At 39.3% G+C, this 21,590-nt stretch overlaps 1 protein-coding gene across 1 annotated transcript in view; it reads right to left on the bottom strand.

Annotated features, from left to right (window-relative positions):
• The window catches only part of CSMD1 (CUB and Sushi multiple domains 1), a 1,024,926-nt gene that overhangs the window by 112,278 nt on the left and 891,058 nt on the right, over positions 1-21,590 (bottom strand). The window contains exons 37-38 of the mRNA XM_064145849.1: positions 15,473-15,577; positions 2,719-2,837 (exon numbers count right to left, since the gene is read on the bottom strand). Coding sequence (XP_064001919.1) covers positions 2,719-2,837; positions 15,473-15,577 — 224 coding nt within the window. The remainder of the gene's footprint in view (positions 1-2,718; positions 2,838-15,472; positions 15,578-21,590) is intronic.

The raw sequence follows: 21,590 nt of genomic DNA, 5'->3' as shown, positions 1-21,590 counted from the left end.
TGCTCTGAGTGAACAGTGTGGATACAGAGAGAAATTTGTTCCACATCTGCTTGCTACAGATGGTATGGATGTGGACCATGCAAAGACAGTCATCCACAATTGCCAGCAGATCTTGAACCCTCACATGGTCTCATAACATGACCTACTGCATGCATACAGAATCTTGGCACGCAGCTGCAAAAGTACAAGTGCCTCTTTATCTGTCTGTCATGTTTCATTTACTCTGCCTATTTTAAAGAAACATCACAAGAACCAAGTTCTGTTGTGTGGTATCTGGTAGCGGAAAATAACATGGTTGTAACCTGCCAGGACATATACTTCAGTATGGCTGTCCAGGGCCAAATGCAAAATGCTCCCAACTTTGCTTCAACCGGTAACAGTTCAAGCTGAAAACTCAACAGTAGAGCAGAGAACTTTTTTTGTCAGTTCTATCCTTTAAGGAATTCAAGTTATGCATTCTGCTGTTGGAATGTGATAGATAAATAAACTTGCAGGACTGAGTGAGCCTGAGATGAAGAGCATGACATGGGACGGAGAGCAAGATTTAGTTCCTGTTTTAATCATTCAGATAAACAAGCTTGGACAAGGCAATTAACATCTCTTGCCTATTTAGAGTCTACTACTTAGTATGGTAGCATATATTATCAAAATAATACGAAGATTTGAGTATTATCTTTCCATAGCAATAGCAAAAACATAGAATAAGTAACCTACAGTAAAGAAAAATCCATTTCATGACATTACTTCCTCAACATTTACGATATTTACAAAACTCAAACTATAGACAATACCTTGAATAAAGTTAATATCAAATTGTATGGAATAATGTTACTGTAATTATTACTTAGGTATATTTAGACAAGCATCTTCTGAAAGATAAAACTGAAGCATTTCCACAAAATAGCTTGTAAGAAAAAAAACAAATTACTCCTCATTACAATAATGAAAAAACAAATTAGACTTTTTGTTCTTATAAAAACACTGCAAACTGATAACAATTAAATAAAACACTTTTCTTTTAAAAACAACCTTTTTATTTTGAAGGAAAAAAATGTACATGTGCTTAATGTGTCATCCTAGTTACCTGCAAAAGATATCAGTAACTTACTCAATGTAATATTGCCTGGTTTATATTATTCTCTCCTCCTAGTCTTCAGTGATTGCGTATCTCTGATGTGAATCGAGGAGAAGTCATAATTTAACTATCACAGTCAGGAAAAAAGTAAAATGGCCCATAAAAGATCTTTTGAAAAAATAAAATGAATTGATTCCTCTTGCTCCAAGCCTCTTCCCAACAAGAGCACACTCTGATTTCAGTCTTTTAAAGTCCCCTCCTGGGGGGAGACACTTAATCCTACAGCTAGCAATTACCTTTCTTATGCATCTCCAGGTAGTAGTTTGAGCTCTATGACTTTTCTGCTAAGTCTCAATTATGAACTAATCCACACCTGATTGTTATTGCTAGCTGTGAATATATTCTCTAAAGACTGAAGGTAAATTCACAGCCAGAGTGGAAAAAGAAAGAAGTCTGCAGTTATGCTGATCTATACTTACTGAATAGCAAATATTCTGTGACTCATGCAATCTTATTTTCATGATGATTTTATTTTAGTTTGAAACCCATTTTTACTGCTATCTTAGCAATACACGTATGTGTGCACCTATTTTCTTACAGCAGACTCTATGCAGAATATAAATTGTCATAGTTATACTGAAAAGCTTCAAACTCTTTTCTGTTGATTTTATCTACTGGAGATCTTTTGTTTAATACTTTAGATGAGATCATTAAGCTATTTTTTATATACATCAGATTCCCTAGCTGGGATTGAATTTCTGTATGTGTGGAAACAGACATAAGTGCAGTTAAGTAGCACTACACGATCACATTTGAAGAGAGTACTTCATTATGTATTCCTAGAAAGTTTAAAAACCAACAGTGTAATTAGTTGTGATGTTTTGCTTTCTTTGATTTGGTAGTATGATTTTACATCGTGTTAAGTGGGACCTATTATCACTTGCCTAAAGATTCTGAACTGAGATGTTTGATATCAAAGTATCATAGCAGTGGTGGAGCATATGTAAATGAACTAGTGGGACTAATGAGGGAAGAAAAAAAGCTCTCAGAGTTAGATTTATGTAGTGCTGTGACATTTACAAACAGCAGCACAATAACACATGTACCATGGGAAAAGAAACAGTGTGAACAACGAACACCCCCAATCTGAGAACCAATTTGTAATGTTTTTTCCTTGAAAGATTTTTAAGACTAGATTTAGCCTGAATAGAAATTGCTTTAGAAACTAAATCCTTCAGTTTCTGAGTAGAATATGGCATCTTACGATGCATTTCTACCAATTTCACTTAAAGGTACCACTTCCAAAAATGGAAAAACCTAGCACATTTTCAATAAATATAGTACTAAAACAACTGTCTAGAGAAAGCATTTTAACCATGTAAGGGTTAATGTAACCATGGTATTATTACTGTTCAATGACTTGATAATCAAAGGCAAAATTCACCAGTCCAGGTTTTCTGAGGGCTAGACATGCTACAAATTCATAGCTGTACACAGTGAATGCTTACATAGGCTCTCCTGAGATCTCTTCTATGGAGACTATACAGACTCCTCAGTAAAATAGGGTTTTGGGTGGGTCTACTGATACTTCATTGCAATTATTCCACAGTGTTAATTTGAATTAAAAACAAAGAAAGAAATACCTGTAACGTATATCCTGGCTCACACTGAAACGACAAAACATCATTCACCATATATCTATCTCCTGATTTGATCCCATTGCTAGGAATTACTGGTTCTGGACAGGCAGCAAGGCCCACAGCTGAGGAAAACAAACACAAAGATTGAAAAAAAATAGGTAAGTGGCCAACAGCTTCTCCTTGTTTTTCTCTGTTCTAAAGAATTCTTTGCACAGCACTGTTGCTTTTTTGCCCCTCTTTTTTTTGACAGAACATTAGCCAAAAATGTCTTCTAACACTGAACTGAAATTTTGTTTAAACCACAGAATTACCCCACAGAATACAGAGTACAAATGACACACAAAAATGACATACTCCTACTGTACCAATTACTATGTCATGCTGCTATCAAATACCATGTCATTTTATTGTCTGCAACCAGTGTGGTGATTCTAGTATATTAAATACCTCCCCCCCCATACTTGTAAAGGAAATGAAGAGGGAAAGTGGGAATAAACTTCATAAATATTCTTTCTTTTCAGCTACAGATGAGCAGAACTACTGAGGTTTGGTAAGAGAAAGCTTTTTAGAATAGCAGCCACAGTCCAAGGGTGTTCCTTATGCTTAAACAACTCCAATGGCCACAAAGAAGTTCGGACATCTGAAACTTAGTACTCTTAACCCAAACAGCGTACACACGAAAGAACAGATTGTTCTTAACTATTTTTAAGCCTGCTGTCAACAGTTACTGACCCTCCATGACTAGTAATTTCTCAAGGTGTTCACCTAAATTTGTCAATCTGAAGTACCAGCTTCTGCTTTTTGAAAAGTACTTACCACTGCTTTTACTCTGGTGCTTACCTAAAATAAAACATATCTCTGCTATCTAAAGCTTTTCAGATTTAGAACAAAACAAGTGAGAAACTGCTGATCAGTTTCAATGATTCTCTGCTGTCAAGATTTTTATTTCCTTTATTTCCAGGAGAATTAGCAGAATTAGTTTGCTGGTTCCTGGTTCTGACATCAGAATCTCATTCCCTTTATAATACTCAAAACTTTCAGTAAAAAAAATATGGGATGAGGCACTTAGTGCCATGGTTTAGTTGACTGGATAGGGCTGGTTGCTAGGTTGGACTGGATGATCTTGGAGGTCTCTTCCAACCTGGTTGATTCTATGATTCTATGAAATCTTAAACGTAAAGTCATCTATAAACAAGAGAAAGTTACTCTTGAATTATGAACATGCAACACCCTTCTTCTATCAAAATATGATGCACAGGGAGAAATTACTTTTCTCTGTCAGAAAAGATTTTCAGAACTATCAGGAAAAAATAATGCTTCCCTGAACACAAGACTGTGTGCCTCTCAGTATGGAAAAGTTAACCAACAAAATGCTACGGCTCTCACTGTCTGCTTATGAAATCTAAGCCCTATGGTGACAGTAAGTGCAATTTGACAGAGGGTTTAGTACAGAGATTACAGGCTATTTGGCTGTAGTCTGATAGCTGACATTTTGGACCCTGTTGTTCCAGATGGTTCATCACTATTTGATACTATTCACTGAGATGTCAGTCTTTCTATGGGAAAACAATTTTCTTGCAGACAATGCTGATTATACATTTTCTTACCAATAGGGTTTTAACTTTGTGTCCTAAATTTCTGTGTATCTACTTCTTATCATTTGAATACAAATGTCTTAACGTATCTTAAACATACACAGAACTTTTTGTCTCCTCCTTCAGCCATTTCCAGTCAGTTCTATTTTGCAGCTCAAGGTTGTGTTTGAAGTAAATACACTTTTCATTGAATCACAGAATCAACCAGATTGGAAGAGACCTCCAAGATCAGCCAGTCCAACCTAGCACACAGCCCTAACCAGTCAACTAGACCATGGCACTAAGTGCCTCATCCAGGCTTTGCTTGAACACGTCCAGGGACGGTGACTCCACCACCTCCCTGGGCAGCCCATTCCAATGGCAAATCACTCTCTCTGGGAAGAACTCCCTCCTAACATCCAGCCTATTTTCCTAATGAAGCACACAGAAGCTTAAAATAGCTTTTATACTTTTACCTGAAATTTTGATTATTTAACAGCTGCAAGCTACAGGACCTCCCTGAAATAGTTATTTTGTGCACTGGAACGCATATCTTAGCAAAATATCTAAATTGACTTTAAATATTATCAGTCATTTCTGCCACAGGATTTGCAGATTTTGATGTCCTACCAATACTATCAACTTTAAATGATGTTATGGTGATTTGATGCGGCCAGTAGGGACTTCAGATTTAGTCATTATCTAGAAATGTAAAGTAGTAAATAGGCATAAGACTATTATCATAAATTGCAATTGATTTTGTTACAGTTTACATTCTTTTGCTTGAACACCTCCAGGGACAGTGACTCTACCACCTCCCTGGGCAGCCCATTTCAATGCCAATCACTCTCTCTGCCAACAACTTCCTCCTAACATCCAGCCTAGACCTCCCCTGACACAACTTGAGACTGTGTCCCCTTGTTCTATTGCTGGTTGCCTGGCAGAAGAGACCAACCCCCACCTGGCTACAACGTCCCTTCAGGTAGTTGTAGACAGCAATGAGGTCCTCCATGAGCCTCCTCTTCTCCAGGCAAAACAACCCCAGCTCCCTCACCCTCTCCTCATAGGGTTTGTATTCCAGGCCCCTCACCAGCTTTGTCATCCTTCTCTGGACATGTTCCAGCACCTCAAAGTCTCTCTTGAATTGAGGGGCCCAGAACTGGACACAGTGTGTTGAGAGTTAAAGGCCTGTAGTCTTAAGTCCATATAAATAAAGTTACTTTGGCAGATTTTTCTGTCACTGAATATTTTTTTTTCAGAGTGACAGCACAGCAATCCTAACAAAGTAGCTTGCAATAGAGCTCTTTCTACCATTAGTTAAACAGCATACAGAATTTAAATAGACCACCATCAAAAGAAAATCTTCAAAGTCATTTTCAGTGCAACTCTTAGACACAGTTTAGACTATGTGTTTTATCTTTAACAGATTCAAGTAACCTGGTTAAAAACTTGTTATTGCTGTTTATACTTGGTGTAATACTTTGCATATACTACCCTGATGATACAATTTATAATACAGAATATTCTACCAGTATATCACAAAACAGTATGAAAATCCCAGTCATAATTGACTTAATTTGATCAATGTGACGAGGAATGAATATTATCTTCCCCCAAACAAAGAAAAATTTGAAACAGATTCAGATCTTATTCTGAATCCTAATTATTACATAATACTGGCCTATTTTAGTTAGACAACTAGTTTAGTTAGAACTGGTCTAAAAATCTGAAGAATGCTTGAGAGAAAGCAAAAAAAAATCTGTTATCTGGCAAAAAACATGAGAATTTACATATTCAGAGACTCTGAGATACATTAAACTAGATTGTATGTGAGCAGTCAGTAATAAAAGGAAACATGTTAAATGTCAAGTCTAAGCAATCAAAAAAGGACAAGGATTGCTTAGTTTATGCTCTTCAGAGCTGAGCTTCTGCTGTGCAGTGCAAGAGAGAACACGTCAATGTCAAGAATGATAACCCTCCTCCTGACCTTCCTCCTCTTACTGCCTATTAAATACTTTCTTGGCTCCACTGTGGCATAAGACAAATATGCCTCACTTCCATAATTATATACATGCTACAATTACCTCAAATTCTGTCTAAACATCACTGCCACTGCTGGCAGAAAGAGAATTCTTGCTGGCACATCTGACAATGTGAATGCCCATTAGTGTCCATTTCAGAAAGCTGCAAACTGAACACCACAAGAATTTCTTGACAGCTTGACCAAAAGTCATCAGGCTTTCTTTTTTGAGTTCCTCCCTCCCACTCTTAACTCTGGCTAACTGAAACAAATTCTTCTTTATTATATTACAAACTTCAAGTTGGAGGGAATTGTTCTTTCCATTTCAATGATGGTGGACATGAAAACCCAAGCTGTTTCTTCCAAAACTGCATGCTGCAGACACTAATCTAGAAAAGTAATTGTTTCAAAAGGGGTAGAATTCATAAAAATTAAACATTTAATTACATGAAAGATGTTAATTTAGACCTACAACAAACTAATATGCTACTCAGAAGAATACTATGTCTTCTCTAATAGTCTGTCTTTTATCTATGCATTTATTAGAGATCTGAATGATCATAGAATCACAGAATCAACCAGGTTGGAAGAGATCTCCAAGATCATCCAGTCCGGCCTATCACCCAGCCCTATCCAGTCAACTAGACCATGGCACCAAGTGCCTCATCCAGTCTGATAGAGAAATACTATAAAACACAGTAATTGTTTTCTTGCCCCCTCATCAGTGAATACATTTCAGCTCCTGAGAGCCTTTAGCACTTGCTAGCCATGCAGTAGAGAAGCTTCAGATACAAAGAGAGTAAAAGTCAGCTTTTGTTCTTTCCCATATTATATCATCATGGTATGGCAGTAAAACAAAAAATAATGATGCTGAATCATGCCATAGATCATAATTAGTGGTATTAAAATTATTAATATTAAAATATTGGTTGCATAAACCAGGATTTGTCATTGAAATATTTTAGTTCTAATTGCTGTATCTGGATATATTCACACATATGCTTAGAGAGACTTATGGCTTTAACTTACACGTGTATATTTATGATACATTCAGTATACAGTGGAACATATCTGACCTAAAATGAGAGGTTCAGGCAGCACACTACATGAGCAAATGCTCATTATTTACAGAATGTTTTCATTTTGTTTGTGCATTAAATAAAGTATTACTTATGATTTAATAAATGAGATTTTAAGACCAACCTTCAAACATGAGTTCCCACAAATGCAGCTGAATTAAACAGGTACATTTCCTGGGTTCATTAAAATTAAAAGGAATTAAATCAAACAGTAGGAATATTCATTCTTGCTAGTGTTGTACATATTAGAAATGCAACAAAGCACATTGTGATTTGACTTGCTAGCAGCTGTGAAAATAGTTATTTGTTCTACCACAGTTTGGAGAGGAAAAAAAACCATACATATGACAGATAAGTTCAAACTACTAATTCCTGTCTTTAATCCTACAGTTAGCAGTTGCATGTTTCCCTGTTTCTCATCATAGGCTACTGCAACCAGTTTAATACCTACAACCCACCTGAAATAGCAAGAAACAATGCCACACAGTGGCTCTTAACAATTATCTTACGATCAGACTGAATTTTTCCTTAAGGCATTGACCCATTACTTCAATGAGTTCATCAGCATGACATAAAAAACACAACCAACCAAACTAACAAAAAGCCCAAAGGTGTGAAACAAAAGCACCCATCCAAGTCATCAGTTTGACCACAGCATACAAACTGGGTATGATCACTTAGACAATGAACTTCACACCTACATTCTTGATGTTAATACATAACCATCCTAAAGCAAACGACAAAGACACATGGCCCTGAAGTCTACAAAGGGAACATGCACACTGCTTGGATATGAACTTAGGTTAAATTGACCATGGTCTGCCTATAGAGTATAAAGAAATACATACAAAGAACCTGCAAATGAAGGGGGCAAGAAAGACACACTGTTAAAAGGAAGACAAGTTTCAAGAAATAAAACAGTAGTTATTAAGTTATTTCAATAATCACATTATCTTCAGTTCAATTATCTAGATTAAAATAAAGTGTCATCAGTGGCTGAAGCTTTTATAAAGTATAAGTTCTAGAAACTTAGGTTAAAGCAATAATATACAGTGTGGAATATATGTGCACAAATGGTTGCAAATTACATATTTTAATGAAATAAAGTTGTTTTCTCTAACATACTGAACTAAACCCAGGCCTGCTTACAACATCAACACTGGTGAAAAAGCCTTTTTGAAACAAAAACTCCTAATCATTTATTCTAAAACACTAAGGTGATGTACAATTTCTAGTCCAGATAAATAAATTCTCTTCTGGATAAATAATTTAGTAGTGACTTAAGGACACACTCCTGCATTGGTTCTTGTTCTTTAGAATGTTCTTAAGAGATCCTCATTTCCTAACATTGTTACGAAGATGCTCTGCATGCAATGACACCAGGGTCTTGCAGGACCTTGAAAAGGTTAGTTGAGAGAAGTTTTACCAACTACTTTTTCTCTCCTTTTTTTCCCCCAAACATATGAAGAAGAAAAGAACAAATATTGTTAGGTTCACGGTTGGAAGGGAAACGGAGGAAGGGAAACGGAAGGAAGGGAGGAAGGGAAACGGAAGGAAGGGAGGAAGGGAAACGGAAGGAAGGGAGGAAGGGAAACGGAAGGAAGGGAGGAAGGGAAACGGAAGGAAGGGAGGAAGGGAAACGGAAGGAAGGAAGGAAGGAAGGGAGGGAAACGGAAGGAAGGAAGGAAGGGAAACAGAAGGAAGGAAGGAAGGGAAACAGAAGGAAGGAGGGAAGAAAGGAAGGAAGGGAAACGGAAAGAAGGAAGGGAAACTAAGCAATATAATGTGAAATACATAAAGAGGATTTGCTGGACCTCCTTTATTAGAAGCATTGCAGCTTTCCCAATTTCAAAGACAGGCTGCTTTTTCTTTTCAAACCAATTCTATAAAAAGAAAGCTATACCAAAGATCCAATGCCCTCCACACTCATAGTTAATTTCAGCTAATGCTAACTGGAAACTATATACATGTAGCAAAATAACAGAGCTCTAAGATTGCCTGGAACACAAACCCTATGAGGAGAGGCTGAGGGAGCTGGGAGTGTGCAGCCTGGAGAGAAGAGGCTCAGGGGGGACCTCATTGCTGTCTACAACTACCTGAAGGGAGGCTGTAGCCAGGTGGGGGTTGGTCTCTTCTGCCAGGCAACCAGCAATAGAACAAGGGGACACAGTCTCAAGTTGTGCCAGGGGAGGTCTAGGCTGGATGTTAGGAGGAAGTTGTTGGCAGAGAGAGTGATTGGCATTGGAATGGGCTGCCCAGGGAGGTGGTGGAGTCACCGTCCCTGGAGGTGTTCAAGCAAAGCCTGGATGAGGCACTCGGTGCCATGGTCTAGTTGACTGGCTAGGGCTGGGTGCTAGGTTGGGCTGGATGATTTTGGAGGTCTCTTCCAACCTGGTTGATCCTATGGTTATATATCACACGGGGTGGAGGTAACCATGAAGTTTGGCATTTTGGCTTATTGTTCTGGAAAATAAAATTAATCCATGATCTATACGGATTTCTCTAAAATCTGTAAGAAACCAGATGAGCTGTGACTTTTCACGGTTAGATTTAGCTGACAGCTATTGATCTTGATGAACAAAACCCTTCTCCTTTCTCAAAGAGAAAAAAGCAGGAAACTATACTAAAGCATGCTTGGGTTAATAAAAGCTTTACTCAAATACTACAGTAAGCATAGCTATAAATTAAATAATTCAATTTAAACCAACATTACATTTTAATCAGGATCACAGAAGACCCATCAGATTTCTAGAGCAAAATAATTTAAAGAAAACAGTTGCCTAGTTGTAAGTGAAATAAGAGGTATGCCTACCAATCTTATTTCTCATAGGGACAACTAAAATTTCCTTTTGAGTTTTCTTCTCAATACATTTTTCTGTCAAACTACAGATAAAACTACATCAAATAACTAATCCTCTGCATTTACACTGCTGAAGTGCTACTCTTCATCTCTCTAATCTCAGCTTGCTTTCTGATCAGGAAATGAAAGAGAAGGTGAATAAATCTTTCTGGCAATCTGTTGTTCACATTTGAAATACGATTTTTTTCCCCCATAGCTCACTGAATCTTCTTTTCTTGTGACTGTATCACGTGTAAGAGAAGTGCTACAATATACAGCAGAACTGATGAATGGGAAGAAGGCCCTTTCTTATTGCAGGGTCCAAAATTCATTGCTTTTCCTCTGTCCACAATGAAGACAAACTGAAAGACAATCAAGTGGATTCCTGCAAAGCACTTACTGACAATTTACAGTACCTGCAATGACTTGAGCCCAAGTTAATGCTACTCAGAGGAATGTCCTTATTATGGAGGTATACAGAGAATCCTGTCTAGCCTTGAGCTCTGTGGTAAAGGGTTGGACTTGATGATCTGTGAGGTCTCTTCCAATCCTAATAATACTGTGATACTATGATCCTAGCAAAGAAGGATAACTTCAAAGCTCTCTTCTATAAACTTTTAAAACATGTATTTGAATGAGAACTGAAAAAAAAACATGCACCCACTTAGGTATCATGACCAATGGCCTACATCCTACACACATCTCTCCTCTAAGTGGACTTGTTCAGCATAGATTTCAGGCCTCATAACAGTGGTGGGCTCTACTACTTCTACCAAATGTTTAAACATGAGCTCAACCGGAATGATGGATTATTCCAATTAGAATTCTGGAAAAAATACCACTGCAGCTGCTGATTTTGTCTTACTAAGTAGAACGGATTTAGAAGTAAATATTGAGGATCCCCGCCACAACTTCTCAGGCACTTAAATGTTTTCAAGAAAATGAAAGAACTGAACTGAGGTGTCTTATACTATGCTGAATGATACAGCTGCCAAGTGTTTTCTTTAGAAAGGCTATGAATCTAGCCCTCCTATACTTTGCTTTTATCAATATCTGGTATTCTAAGATAGTGGATATTTTTTCCTAGATATCAAATACTTTTGTGCCTGCTTTAGTAAGACAGCTCTCAAAAAAGGGGACATATTTATTCTGAATTTTACATCAACTTCTGAACTAAAGGTATTTATTTTTCCAGTGATGCTTCAATCAGAACGATCATGGGCTCCAGAATTAATAATCAAACACTAGCAATATCTGCATCTTAGAATCATAGAATCAACCAGGTTGGAAGAGACCTCCAAGATCAGCCAGTCCAACCTAGCACCCAGCCCTAGCCAGTCAACTAGACCACGGCACTAAGTGCCCAATCCAGGCTTTTCTTGAACACCTCCAGGGATGGTGACTCCACCACCTCCCTGGGCAGCCCATTCCAACGGCAAATCACTCTCTACCTTATTATAGAAAAGTATTTCCTCCTCTGCTTCTTTCTTGATCTATAAAGATGACTGCTCATTATAAAAGAGTAAATTCTTTCTGTGTGTATGTGCTCAGTTTCTGTATTCCAAGACCCACAGAGCTGTACTGTACTCCTGCTGGCCCTGCAGAGACCATGTAGTCACATAAGAAAGGAAATGATTCTTTTCTGACAGACTATCAACAGAATACTTAACTAAGCTCTGAATGCTCAATGTTGCTACCTTGACCTGCGCTGAGTTACACTTCTGAAAAAGCCTGGCCTTGAAATATTGGCACCATTGAAGTCAATAGATGCTTTAACATAGTACAGCTCTGGGCCTTGTAATTAGGAGACAAATAAATGCAAAAGTCCAAGTGACCTTGCATGCTCCTAAACACTTTTTACTTGTTAATAAAACACCTATTTTTCAGGAGTAACAGGGAGAATAAAATTGATACATTAAAAGATAGAAACTGAACTTCAAAGTGTTCACTGTACAGCAATTTCCTAGAATAAATTTGTACATTTTTACACTTCACCTGGGGTCATGCTTTCTCTGCAGCTTAAAGGGAAAGCCTTTATCAGGAAGACAGGCTGAGGATAAAAGCTCCCCAGCAGGAAAAAAAAAACGAACTTTGCCACTATAGTAGGTTCCAAAAATTTCCTGCAGAAGTAATAGTCATATTTTTCATTCTACATCACCATTAGAACAATATGAAAACCCCTACAATGTGCCTGTTAGTTTAAAATATTGGTTTGATCTCAGAAATCCAATCTTTCAAAATTCTCTACAGATTTATACTTTAAACATTTTTTTAAAATCTCCATCTGAAAAAAAGAGCTGCTTAGAGATCATTCATGCATGTATTTACTTATGTGCACTTCTTAAAACATTGTAATGGTTTGGGTGTTCCTGGACCCCCTCCCCACTTTGGTAATCACCCAGACTAGACTCAGCCAGCTCTGCAAATTGAATGAAGCTTATTATTTACAGCTTAGCTCAATATACCAGCAGGTATTTACAGTTATATACAGAAATAGACAAGGGAAAAGGGAATACAGAAACAACAGCCCTCCCAGAAACCTGAGTCCCCAGGAGGGGCTCCCAGCTGCCCTTCCACCTTCTCCTCCTATCCCACTCAACCTTACCCCAGTCCCAAGGAAGAATGGAGGTTCAGCCAGGGGGGTTAGGAAGCAAAGGGGATTAGTCAGAGACACGGCAGAGAGGCTGGAGAGAGAGATGCAGCTCAGAGCTGTGGTGGATAGTCCCAAGGTCACAAAATGGGCTTGAGCATGTCCTGCCCAGACATGTTCACCTGCCTGTCTGCACTGCAGCCAGAGGCGGGAAAACAGGACACAGAACCCCTGGCAGCCCAGTCCAGTTTGATCCGGTCGCCTGAGAGGGGTTTCCCAAGGCCCACGGCCCTGTGGCGTGCCAGGTGTGCCCCCATTTTTGGAGGGGAACAGCCTGTGGGCTCTGCCTTGTTTGGGTCTGTTTGGGTGATTGCCAGAGGGGACTGGGTGACTGTGTGGCCAGTGAGACCACTGGCCTGGGCCACTGCCCTGTAGGAGGGGGTGGGCAGGTGAACAAGGAGCTTGTGTGCTCGCTCGTTCCTCGCTCACCTGCCGCTCACCCGCCCCTTGCCTCAGCCGCCTCAGCCGCCTCAGCCGCCTCAGCCAGCAGCCGATTCCACATCGCAGCCCACCTGGGATTCACCACAGGACTTCTGTTGAATATTTTCCTGCCTATGTTCTGGGCCACAGACATCAGGACTGGTGAGTGTTCTTAACTCTTTGTTCAAGTTGCTGGAGGAATTTGGTTAACCTCACCAGCGGTGAGTGAAGCCTCCAGACTCCAGCAAGGACATTTCCAAACCTTTCAAAACCCCACTGTACAGAGACATTCTGTGAAACAGTGCTGCTCACTGCATCCAGGAGCTGGTGTGGAGAGCTGGAAATAAGTTTGGGGGAATTATTTTGTGTACATTAATAAACTACTCAATAACTTTTGGATCAGCCTCATTGCATTTCACCCCAAACTCAGGTTTCAACTGGCCCCTTCATAACAGGAGCTCCCCAGCAGGAGTGAGCGCCTTATCTATGTTTTGATTCTTGTTATTATACCTCTCAGCAGGCCTATGAGGGAAGCAGACATCACCATTGTTTTCCTTTCACAACCTGTAATCTAGTCCTTCTCCCCAAAACATTCTAGCTAGCTTCAAACTAGCACAGAGATGAATAGCAATACAAACAATCTTAGATTGGGATGCATGTAATACTAAAATGAACTCAATTTCAAAGGAAGGTCTTGAATGTCCTTTGTAAGAACATGCATAGAGGATTCACTATGTCACCTTCAGTAAAGCATTCATCAGATTCTTAACTCATCACATTATTTTTTACAGTCTAGAATATTCTTAGCAATACTCATTTTCAGTTAAAGGCAATAGGATGTAAGTGCATGTGCTGAATTTACCACTACTGTGTAATATTTAGATATGTAGGAAGATGTGTAATACAAGCACACAGGTTTGAGGTAAATATCATTATGAGAGGTAACCCACTGGTAATTAGAACACCATCCCATCATATTTAAAACAAACAACCAGAATTTGCCATTGAACGTTTTAGGCTATTCTGCTCTTATTGCCAATGATATAGCAATATATAAGTGCAACAATCTCTTGTAGCTCTGGAGTTAGAACATTTTCTGGGTTGGTGTTGGGGTTTGTTTTTTCCAATTACAGCAACTTTCTAAGAGAAAAGAAAGGAAGAAGAGAAAGGAATAAATATGTGCACATATAAATATGGGAAAAAAGAAAACAGTTTATCTGTCCTGGTTTTATCCAGTTAGAAGCAGTGTGCTGGTTTGAAGCTAGCTAAAATGTTTTGGTGAGTAGAATTAGATTACAGCCTGTGAAAACGAAACACTGGTGATGCCTACTTCACTCATAGGCTTGCTGAGATGTATAAGAACATAAATACAGAGAAGGGAGTTGCTCTCTGTCTGGGCTTTGGGCTGAACTTCTCTAACTTAACCTGCCATCCTTGTGACTAATCCATCTGCTTCCTTACCCCCCTGGCCAACCCTCCAAACTACCTTAAGCATAAGGCAAAGTCTTAGGTAAGGCAGAGGGATGGGAGAAGGTGGAAGGGCAGTTGGGACCCCCTCCTGGGGACTCAGGTTTCTGGGAGGGCTGTTGTTTCTCTATTACCTTCTACCTTGTATATCTCTGTATCTAACTGTATATACTGTAATATACTGTAAATAACTGCTTGTATATTGCGTTAAGCTGTAAATAATAAGCTTCATTCAATTTCCAGAGCTGCTGAGTCTAGTCTGGGTGATTTTCCAAAGTGTGTGGGGGGGTGGAGGGTGGGGTGCTGGGAGCACCCAAACCATCACAAGCAGCTAAACCAATTTTTAATTTCTTAATTACCTACATTTCAGCACTAAGCAGAAATAAGTTGCAAAAACCCTCATGTCAAAATTCAACCCTGTGTTTTTAAAATGTTCTTCTGAATGGCTGCTACGTCGTGAATGCTGTTTTCCAGCAATTTCAAATGTCACTTCATTTACAAGTTCAGTTTAACAACTCTCACTCACATCAGGTTCACACTGAACAGACTTTGTCAGTCAAGGAAAACAAAATAAAATAATAACCCAAACTACAAAAAAAAAAAAAAAAAAAAAAAGAAAGCAACTGTAAAAAAAAAAAATAAACTCTCACTTTGCTTTTCCATAGGCATGCTCTTTGCTGAGAAAGTTTACAACATAAGCAGTCTTACTTTTGTATTCCAGGTGAAAACCAGCTGCTGCCACACTGATGTCAGAATGAAAATGTAGGTAAAGCTGATTAGAGGTGCTGTTCAACAACGCTGGCACAGTTGTACCTGAAAAAACCCAAAAGTTATGGAAAAAACTGTATGATGCTGATATATCAGAGTTTCATATTGAAAACAGATAACCAGGACTGAATCAGGCAGGCTCATTTTTCTCTCATTGTGTGCATGGAAACCCCAAACATTCTGCTATGTTCTGCCTTGTTTCCTTCTGAAGTTGCAAGAAAAATCTGATTACAAGTCATAATACTAAAAGGCTATATAACTACAATGAAACAAGATCTTATCATGTTCTGATGAAACTTAGAATCATAGAATCAACCAGTTTGGAAGAGACCTCCAAGATCAGCCAGTCCAACCTAGCACCCAGCCCTACCCAGTCAACTAGACCATGGCACCAAGTGCCTCATCCAGACTTTGCTTGAACACCTCCAGGGACGGTGACTCCACCACCCTCCTGGGCAGCCCATGCCAATGCCAATCACTCTCTCTGCCAATAACTTCCTCCTAACATCCAGCCTATACTTCCCCCAGCACAACTTGAGACTGTGTCCCCTTCTTCTGTTGCTGCTTGCCTGGCAGAAGAGACCACCCCCCCACCTGGCTACAACCTCCCTTCAGGTAGGTGCAGACAGCAATGAGGTCCTCCACGAGCCTCCTCTTCTGCAGGCTGCACACCCCCAGCTCCCTCAGCCTGTCCTCATAGGGTTTGTGTTCCAGGCCTCTCACCAGCTTTGTCACCCCTCTCTGGACATGCCTCAGCACCTCAAAGTCTCTCTTCAAGTGAGGGGCCCAGAACTGGACACTTTATTGACTTGGTTTGAAAAGAGGCAATACACAAAAAAAAACTAAACCAAAACAACAACATCAACACCCCAGATAAGGAAAGGATATGATTTTGAGAACAAGCTCAACTGTCATTCAGCTTTTTTGTACACAAAACCTGCAGTAACAGAACAGAATTGTGTGGGGTTTTTTTCCTGCATTCACTCCATGTCTTCTTACTACAGTAATATTTCAACCACTTACCCTAATTCTGATGATATGACAGGAAATGAAGAGGCAGGTGAAACACATGGAAAAAACAATGAAGCAAACCCAAAGGCATATTAGCTTTATCTAAATCAAACAACTATACAAAATGTGTCTGACACTGACCTCAGTGTGTGCTAAACACCCAACTTACCACTAACCTTGGACATGTTCTCTGCCACTAGTAGTGCCAAGTGCAACACAATGTCTTATTCGTTACCACATCATTGCTATGTAATTCACTTTATACATCCTAAAACTAGATTATATATCAGAGCTAAAACTTAGAAGATTTTCCATGATTCCCCTCAAAAGACAATCTTGAGTAGCTAACGAGCTTCAACATGGTTGTATAAAAAATATTTTAGCTTCCTCTGGGGCATTTGCTGTTTCTAACCTAACTGTGAGCAGTCTAGGCATGAGCTTGAACCTGGGGCTTAAAAACAAATGCTGTAAAGAATGATCTTCTTAGGAAATAGTAAATACTTGCAAAACACATTAAACAAAACCTTGATATAAATTCTGATACAAAGATTATAAACTGGAGATGTTAAGGCCAGGCAGGATGAGGCTCTGGCCAGCCTGATCTAAGGTAGGGTTTCCCTGCACATGGCAGGGGGGGTTGGAACTAGATGATCCTTGTGGTACTGTCCAGCTCTGACTGATTCTATGATTCTATCTGGCCTTTTGGGAAGGTTTTTCCTTCCATGTCCATCTGACATGGAAGTTCAAAGTATGGAAACTCACACACACTACAGAGCATTCACAACACACAATACTTACCACAGAATACAGAAAACAGTGAAACATCTTCCTTGAGGGAAGACTTTTCACAGTATCCATACAGAATTTGAAATACATTTAAGGATGTTTAAGGTGTCTGTTCTGTAAGAATGAGTATGTTGACTCAGGATGATTATACTCTTCATTGAACAAAACTGCTCTTCTGGCAGGTCTGTTCTTTTGTAGGATCTGCTAACATGTAACACCAGTCTTTGCCTAGCTTAAAGGGTAATATTCACTAAGATGAGGAATTACATGCCATTGTACTGAGATATAAATGAAGCTAGAGTTTATAATTCTTATAATTGCTACATTCAATGGCTGGCAGCCTGTCAAAAGTGGAGCTCTTGAGGGATCGATCCTCTTTCACACTGTTTCAACATCTTCCTAAACCATCTGGATGATGCAATTGAAAGAACCCTCACCAAATTGGTTGATGACACTGAACTGGTTGGAAAGATTGACATGTCAGCTATCATACAGAGGGACCAGGACAGTACGAGGCTTTACAACTCACAGAAAGTGCAAAGTCCTGTACCTGGGATAGAATAACCAAAGAGCAGTACAGGCTAGGATCTCTCTGGGCATAGCAGCCTTGCTGAAAGGGACCTGAAGATTGTAGGGGACAAGATGAACAAGTAAGCAGTACTCTGCTGCAGCAAGGAAAGAAAATTGGATCCTGGACCACATCCAGAGGGGTAGTACTAGCAGATATAGAGATTTAATCATCCGACTCTACTCAGCACTTGTCAGGCTGCACCTGGAGCACTGTGTCCAGTTCTGGTGCCCACACTTCAAGAAAGACAGTGATAAATTTGAGAGGGTCTAACAGAGAGCCAGAAAAACGACCAAGAGACTGGAGAACTGCTCTGTTTGCAAAGGCTGAAGGAGTTCAGTCTCCTCTCCCTGGAAAAGGCTCGTAGTGGAGCCTCATGACAGAATTCCAGTACCCATAAAACAGCTGCAAAAAGGATAGAGGCTCTCTCCTCACAGGGAGCCACATGAAGAAGACAAGGGAAACAGGATGCTGTATTGGGAAAGGCTTCATGTCAACATCAGAAACACATCTTTTACAATGAGAACAATCAAACACTGGAACAACCTCCCCAGGAATACTGCAGAGTCCTCATCACTAGAGATTTTCAGGACGCAACTGGACAAACTGCCAGATAATCTTAGTAAAGCTCCCTTTTCACAAATGGTTGGACTAGATGATCTTCCAAGGTCACTTCCAGCCTGGATTCTTCTATCATTCAATAATAGCTTCGGTGTAGATATCTCTATGGTAGACATCTAACACTCCTACAGATGGATAAAATTCAGGATACTGGAGTCTGATTGACTTAACATCTTGATTGCGAATTGAGACTGAAATTGAGCATTGTCTTAATCTCCTGATCAAGTCTTGATTGGTTGATCTCATAATTAATTTAATAGCTTGATTATGAATCTGCAATATGGAAAATTCTGGAAAGAATCCCCTAGAAGACAGTGTGTGCTTGTCTCCTTCAAGGCTTACAAGTTCACGAGGGCAAGTTTTCTGCTTAAAGTTTGATTATGACATTATTATAGGAAATTAAGTCCATTATTCCCTTCAAGAGTCAGAGATGAAACCTAAGAGTAAAATTTCTTACACTGCATGTGTGAATGGATGTCTGAGAAATTTCTAGAACAAGACGACAAATTACTGGTCATTTTAGGCATTTCTTGGCACAAACAGAGCACAGATCAATCACATTCTTACCTAATTTCTTTCTGCCTACCATCATAAGAGTAGATTTTCCAGTTGTCGACCCAATGACTACTGTATTTCTATACTTCATATGTTTATAAACACATATATGCATATTTAAGTACATATACATATGGAAAGGAATGCCACTGTTACATGCATTTCCAATTTTAGATGGGGCTGCAGCTATATTTAGTCTCATTTCTTTTTTCTGCTTGAATATACCATAGTCAAGCAAAGAACACATCTACAATAACTCTGCTTGTTCAGCTTGTTTCCACTTTTTGTGTTCACAATCTATTGGCTAATTTCAGCCTTAAGACCCTTAGAAAAAAGCAATGTTTTTGACAAGAATGTTTTCTCACTCAGCTGCTATGTCTATAACCTTCAGAAAGGAGTCTAGATCAGACTTTCCTTTGGCATACTGATGAAAGCCTTTCCATCTTTTCATCCACAGAATTTCCACTCTCATCACTCCACCCTGTGCCATAATTGGTAGCACATTGTATTTGTGAATACTCATATGGTGCCTGACAGCTGTGCAAGTTTTAGAAGCCACTTTTGCATTTTTAGCTTGACAGACAGGCTTCATGTAAGAACTTCCACTACTGAGTTATAAGGACAGAGCATCTCTAAGTTCAGTTGAGTTTTGTAGTCTTATAATAAATGTAGACTTTAGAAGAGAAAAATGTTCTTGGAGGAAAGGTGCTCATATTGGATTGAAGAAGTGGAAAACATGAGACTAGAGCTGTAAAGGCAAGCATGGAAGATCAGACCCTTGGTAAACTTAACATGCATATAACCCAATTATCACATAATGAAACTTCGGTTTTCTTTAACATCATATTTTCTGAATAAATTCAATTTCTTTTGGAAAGCAGGATGGCTACTGAGAAGCAGAGACTTTAAATCCATTTTCCAAATGAAAATGAAATATAGTTCCTCTGCAGAAGTAAAAAAAATCAATTCCCCCATTGTAGTTTGGGGTTTTTTTTGGTAGCTGTTTTTTGTTCTTTGGTTGGTTGGGGGTTTTCTGTATTAAAAATTAAGAGTTGATCTATGGAAACAGTCCCTTAATTGTATTAAAATATTCCCAGTAAAACTCCATTATGTAACATGGAAATATGTCTGCTTATTGTAAAACTCATCAGTAATAAATGAGAGAGTTTTTTTCACATTATTACCCAGTTTGAGTCAAGCATTAGGTAATGTAACTAAACTTCACTTGCTGACAAAAATCTGCTATACCTACACATATTCTGTAAATAGTACAACTGTTGTAAAGGTGAAGAATTTGTTTTAATGCATGTCTTCTGAAGGCAATGTTATGTTATTTTCATTTCCTCCTAAGCCAAAGCCACAAGCACTACTTTGATGAACCAACAATATCAGAAACAAAAGTATGTGCAGTTTGCCAGTTACTCTGCATATCTACCTTGACTGTCTAGTGTTATCTGAACAATCTGGTCTTGAGAAGGATCACTTTGCCCACCAAAAGGCATCTTCTGTCAACATCTGCTATTCTGTTACATGCCACAACAGCACATTTAGAGAGAATCTCTCGACATTCAACACCACTCATATCCACAGCAGCTTCTTTCAAAGCTGGCTGTACAAAAACCCATGTATTCTGTCACCAGGAAGACAGCAGCACAGAGTATCTTTTTTGTTTGTTGAGACATAGTCTCAGGACTTTTGATATAGCTACGTTTACATAGCTCCTATTGCTTTCCCCTAAACCAGCAATCGTAACAATGACTACAGCGTACAAAACAGACAGAAACGGCCTGATATTTCTGCCATTCACTGATAAAAGATGACCCATAGCATTAATCTTAAAAGGACAAGACGATGTGCAGGAGCTCACACTGCTCTAGCAGACAGCCCTATCTGGCTCTAGCCAGTGCTCCTTCACAGCGCCCAGGACCCAAGACCCATTTCAACACCTGTAGTCCTCAGCTCCTGTCATAGTGATGCTGCAGCAGGGCAAATTTCCAGCCACCCACAACTGTGCCCTGCCAGGAACTCATCTGAGCTGTGCTCACCCACAAGCCTGTGTCCCAGCCCAACATGAGAGTGTTCCAGTCCTCAGAGAAATGTCGAGTGCTTGGGACTGGAGAAGCTCTTGCGGTTGTGATGGGAAGGGCCTAACTACCGCAGCTTGCTCTAAGCACCATGGGGAACCCACATTGCTCCCAGCACACCTTATCCAGGGAGCTGCCAGCCTCCACTGTGGCTGCTAAAAGGAAATGGTATCACTACCTATTTCTGTATAGTATGCTACAAAAAACAGGCTCTAGTGAACTCACCTTTCCAAATCAACTGTGAGACAGTTTAGCAGCACAGTTTAGTAAGTTCTTCACAACTAGCTGTACATCTGTGCATCTCAAATGCATATTTAGAAGGGCAGATGAATTCCATGAGGGTGAATCAGAAAGCAATGGTATCGTACAGGATTCAGGAGGATGAGATCATACTTTCTGAATGTTAGCCCTTAGGAAATTATGCCCAGAATTC

The sequence above is a fragment of the Pogoniulus pusillus genome, chromosome 7 (genome assembly GCF_015220805.1).
Source record: "Pogoniulus pusillus isolate bPogPus1 chromosome 7, bPogPus1.pri, whole genome shotgun sequence".
NCBI lineage: Eukaryota > Metazoa > Chordata > Aves > Piciformes > Lybiidae > Pogoniulus > Pogoniulus pusillus.
The sequence above is the reverse complement of the archived record's forward strand: the minus strand, read 5'-3'. Positions and strand labels throughout refer to the sequence as shown.